General features: G+C 39.1%; 1 protein-coding gene across 1 annotated transcript; it reads left to right on the plus strand.

Moving 5' to 3' along the window:
* The first annotated feature begins 437 nt into the window (after positions 1-437).
* On the plus strand, positions 438-4,590 carry lgals2a (lectin, galactoside-binding, soluble, 2a). The gene is made up of 4 exons (XM_070847851.1): positions 438-530; positions 2,939-3,018; positions 3,413-3,584; positions 3,903-4,590. Exons 1-4 carry the CDS (start codon positions 522-524, stop codon positions 4,047-4,049), a joined length of 408 nt encoding a protein of 135 aa, XP_070703952.1. The 5' UTR covers positions 438-521; the 3' UTR covers positions 4,050-4,590.
* Positions 4,591-5,181: the final 591 nt, after the last annotated feature.

Genomic DNA, 5,181 nt, shown 5'->3' on the forward strand with positions numbered 1-5,181 from the left:
CTCCCCTAACTGAAGTTTACTTACTGGGCAGGCAGACTGATCTCAAACGCTGCCATTTGATCCTACAGTAAGTTCCAAGCTATATACAGTAAGTGGGCATTACGGCTACGGCTGTGCTAAATATTTAGTTGTCTCCCTGGCAACAAATACATTTCTATTTTTGTCTGGCACTCTGGCCTAGTGTTCCCTCTTGCAGTCAGACTCAACACCACCAGGTTACAATGTAACAGTCAGGTGTCAACAAATGATCTATCACTAACTATCCTCTTTTCACTAAGGTCTGCAATCACTCGTCAATCTCTATATTTATGGTCAAGTTAGTTATTTATGGTGTCTTAACTACTCCTTGACTGGATTGGTTGATGTTCTCTTGTGCCTGACCGTATTGGCTGCTTGAAATGTCACTCAAGTTAAAGGACCCTCCCACACTGTATATATTCCTCTGTCAGGCTGCAGTGAGGAAAGGCCCTGCAGCACCCTTACGTCTTCTCAGCCAAACTTGACCGACTACATCTGCAAAAATGATGGAAGTAAGTATAATTTTGACAACCATATTGTGCTTCTGCCTCGCTTTTAGTCTTTATTTTGTGACTCAGCAGTGGCCGGTCACATTTTAGGAGTGGAACTGACAACTGGTTGACATGTGTCAGCTCACTCTGCCATGTACTGACTGAACTGTGCTTTAACTAAACCAGCTCATTGCATTTTAACTGTGTTTTGCCTTCGTGAGGTCTGGGGTTACAGATTTCTTTGATTGCCTTTTATGGTCAAAATATTCACGGCAGAGCACACATGCATGCACATTAGTCATCCAATAATTTACAGGATATCTCAACTGCTGCAAATGCATAAAAAAAAAATAAGTCAGCTGTTGAGGTTGTTACATTCTTCCAGCTGTAATTTACTTACACTGCAACAGAAGCGCTTGTTAACATTTGTTTGTTTCATTCTAATCAGCACGGTGTCATGCTCAGCAAAGGCAGCAATGCATTGTGGTCCCTCTGGACTCTTAAACTGAGCAGATTACAATAAAAGCTCTGTATCATTTTGGTTTTCTGTTGGCTACAGGGGTAAACATGTGCTTGGAGTGGGCAAATGCAAGGAGGGGGGCAGCAGGGTTAAATTACATTTAGGATAAAATGAAATAAAGTCTTCATGTGGAGGCTGAAATAGATGCCACTATACTGTAATTCTCAAGTTTAGGTCTTAGAGTGAACAAGTCAGCAGTGGCAGATTATTGAGGCTGTTTATCACATAATTCAATCGGGTGGGTGTTTCTTGCACTGTTAAAGGTCTATTTTACATTCATGTTTTATAGAAATACCAGCAGGATGGCAGTTATTTTAGAGTAAAATAGTTTGTTAGTAATGATAATGATTCCCTTATTTGTGGTAGATAGACGTGTTATACTTGTACATAATAGGGGTGTGTCTAGGCAGTTGTTAGATTCCTTTACACAGCAGCCTCTGTGAGCGATACAGGCTGACTGCCATTTCTGACCTCAGCCCTGCCCCACACAGCTCAAGCTCCAGTGCGATGTGTTATTCACGCACTTTACAGGTGGACTCTAACATGGAAAGAATGTCGTGCCCGTGTCATTCTGTTCTTTCACCCTCCTTTTCATTTTACAGTTTAGCTCATCTTTTAGATACATTTTTTTTTTTTGGTTTTACACCAGATTTATCCTCTCACCTTCTGTCAGAAATCATCATATAGCAGAAATTATATTAGCAAGGATTTTTTTTCCAACAGCTGCAGTGAATGGAACCAACACGTCATTAAAACTCTTGCGCCTGTCCGCCATAAAGGGGGCTAGAATCAGTCTCTGAGAGACGTTGATGAAATGCAATTTGCTATCAAGTAAAACTCTTTAAGCATTTTGCATATGAGGAATATCTCTTCAAATGTAGGTTTGTAAATGTAATTTCCTGTTCACTTGTCACTTGTCAAGATAAGTGAGGTCGAAGTGCTCACAGCTGTTTCATGCTGCTTCTACTGTGTGTGCTCACAATCAGATTTTTTCAACGTCGCATGACTTTATATTTTAGCACACATGTTACAATATATTGTGAAAAACTGTAACTCTGTAAAGGGCTGTCTATACACACACATATATGTGTGTGTATATATACACTGTTGCCCATAAAGTTGGAATACATTTTTTTTTACCTCTCATGAAATGATTGTGACAATGTGATTTATTCTTGATAAATAAAGTTTATATCTTCTCAACTTTATTGATCAAACTCTTCCAAACATATCACAGTGAAACTTAAACCACAATTAACCTTTGCAAACTGCTTTAACAAAATTGGGGGTATTGAACAATTATTCCAACTTTATGGTATACACAACAGTGTATATATATATATATAGTATATATATATATATGGTTTTAGTTGTTGGCCTGGTGACAGTTTGCCAAATATGTCTTTTAACAAAGTGACAAGACATTTAACAGTCGTGGTTTCTGTTTAACAACCAAGCTCCTGATTGTGGCACAGCTCACTATTCCCCTGCCACATGTGCAGTATAGCAACCGAGCTGAGGGTTTCTGCTGTTCTCAGCCTTTTTTTCCACTGTATACTTGCTCTATCCAGAATTGCACTTTGGAAAATGTTACTCAGTTTAACATCAGTTTTCCATCATCATTTTTCAACATTTAGCCTCTACTAAACTTTGCAAGGAAAAAAAAGAGACCATGGCAACAGTGGGACAGGGAAGGGCTGGAATCTTTGACCAGTCTGTGAATGGGAGTATAATTGAAAACACATGCTTTGTAATTTCTAAGGATTGAAGTGAGGATCGGAGAATTGGCTGTGGCTACAGCTGGTGCTGGTTTTTGCCTGAAGCTGCAATGATAATTGGATCTAGTAAAATCCAGTAGTATTTCCACACAATAATATACTGTCTTCCACCTCCATTTTTTTCTGCCCAGGGTATGATCATAAAGAATATGTCCTTCAAGGTCGGGCAGACCATGACCATTGTTGGAGTCCCAAAGCCTGATGCCACAAAGTAAGTACTAATGTAAAACATTACTTAACATTTTTAAATAAATGAATCACTGTTGGTCCATATGAGTGATCATGTTACATCAACAGTTTACACCTAAACACTTCATGCTTATCATACAGAATTTGGCCATTTTGCCATAATTCATATATTTGGATTTATCACTGTTGCCTCTATTAAATAATGATCTAATAATGATGTCTGTGTAGGGTATGACAAGTTAGCTGATGTGGCTTGTTATTGTTTAGGACATAAAGTCATGCTACTGAAACCTTGTTCTCTCAGTCTGTTTAAAACGAGGACAAAGAGTGCCTGACGTTCTTTTTCGGTCTAGTTTCTCTTCTCTGGCTGAGGCTGCAAGATCACAACTAATGAAACGTGTGCTTGTGTGCCACAGTTTTGCAGTGAATATTGGCCCCGATGAGCAGGATATTACTTTGCACATCAACCCTCGTTTCGACGCCCACGGAGACGAGAACGTGGTGGTCTGCAACTCGTATGAGGGAGGCAGCTGGTGTGAGGAGCACCGTGAGGGAGGCTTTCCCTTCCAGCTGGGAGAGGAGTTCGAGGTGAGAGGTTCTGTGTGTGTGTGTGTGTGTGTGTGTGTTCTAGCCCTGCACATGTGTCTGCAGGTGTGTCCCATGCTTATTTCCTTCTGTTGTAAAATGTCACTGTAACTCTTGTAACGTCACCGATCAGATTAATCAGACCATCAGATTCTATTTTCAGATATTTATAATAACGTAATAATATATCAAGCTATGTTACATATTACATAGCACTCAGAAGAGGAATTAAATTTTAAACAGTCATCATTAAATTCTTGGAATTTAGCAGTTCAGTATGTAACATCTCTTTTCCGTTCTGTCTCACTTCCTGCCATCTAGATGACCATTGAATTCACCCCTACAGAGTTCCAGGTGAATTTATCAGATGGCTCTACAATACACTTCCCTAACCGCATGGGTGCGGAGAAATATAAGGTCATCAGCTTCGATGGGGATGCTCGCATCTCAAGCTTCAAAATCCAGTAGACCTTCGCCCTCCCAGGAATTGCTGGCTTGAATTTTAGTTTTTCTTTTTCAGTTTGTCTGACATGAGGTCAGATATATTCCCAGCCAAATACATGTGATGTCTGTAGTGCCTCACATGCTCACCACACGATATACTCTGCAAGAATTTAGCTTGCTGACATAAGCGAATGTAAGCAACCAGAGGCAAAACGATGGATACATAAGATAGATAAACAGTCATAATGTTCATAATACTCAGTTGTACACACAAAAAGACAACGGTAAATATTGTGACTGCTTGTCCTTCCGGCACACTTGACTGAGAAACTCACTGAAAAGCAAACAGAAAGTAGTCCCAAGGCTGTGTTATCTGCCTGTTATTTGCTTTGCAGTTTGCAGTGTTTAGTCGAAAAGTACCAAATGCAATGCGATCATGTGTTCACTGAGGTGCCTTGAAATGTTGCACGTCCTCTTGCTTTCCCTCCCAGACATTCCAAAATGTACAGCTGAGTGTAATGCTTGCCTCTACAACATGTATTAAAGCATGTTCTTTTATCATAAACATGGACTGTGGTGACTCCTTAAACGTGTTACACAAACACATACAATGACCAACTCTATAATTCACTTCAATTCAATTCAATTCAATTCAATTTTATTTGTATAGCCCAATATCACAACAGAGTGTCTCATAGTGCTTTACAAAGTTCACTGAAATAAACAAGTGTAAGCGAACAAACAATCTAATAAAGAGTCCAACAGTCTATAACACTCACACCAAACGGCTTTGACAATTATGCATCTTCTATTAGAAAAATATATTATATTTATATATATATATATAATATTGAAGCCACCTTCACCACTATGGAGTAGCTTGTGAAGGCAGGAAGGAGATAGTTTTTTTTTACATTAGGGCTGAGCTCATGTTTTCCTGCTATGAGTTCTTTTCTGCCAGCAGGTGCTCCTAGACAACAAGACGTGAATCCTCAAGCAATGAATCCAGTTTCATCACAGTTGGCTGGAAAACTTCAATTATTCAGCAAGGCTTAATCTTAGTTCCCCTTCCCTTTGTTCCGTAAATACTCTCTGTTTTGCTTTGTAAAGTAAATAGATAAAATGAATAAATTATTCAAGTAAATAAATAAAAATA

The sequence above is a fragment of the Pempheris klunzingeri genome, chromosome 17, assembly GCF_042242105.1.
Source record: "Pempheris klunzingeri isolate RE-2024b chromosome 17, fPemKlu1.hap1, whole genome shotgun sequence".
NCBI lineage: Eukaryota > Metazoa > Chordata > Actinopteri > Acropomatiformes > Pempheridae > Pempheris > Pempheris klunzingeri.

Bases quoted from the DNA above. Each gene is read 5' to 3' on its own strand.
- lgals2a (XM_070847851.1), top strand. The intron at 3,019-3,412 runs GTAAGTACTAAT...TGTGTGCCACAG, and splicing joins CCAAAGCCTGATGCCACAAA to TTTTGCAGTGAATATTGGCC. The intron at 3,585-3,902 runs GTGAGAGGTTCT...CCTGCCATCTAG, and splicing joins AGCTGGGAGAGGAGTTCGAG to ATGACCATTGAATTCACCCC.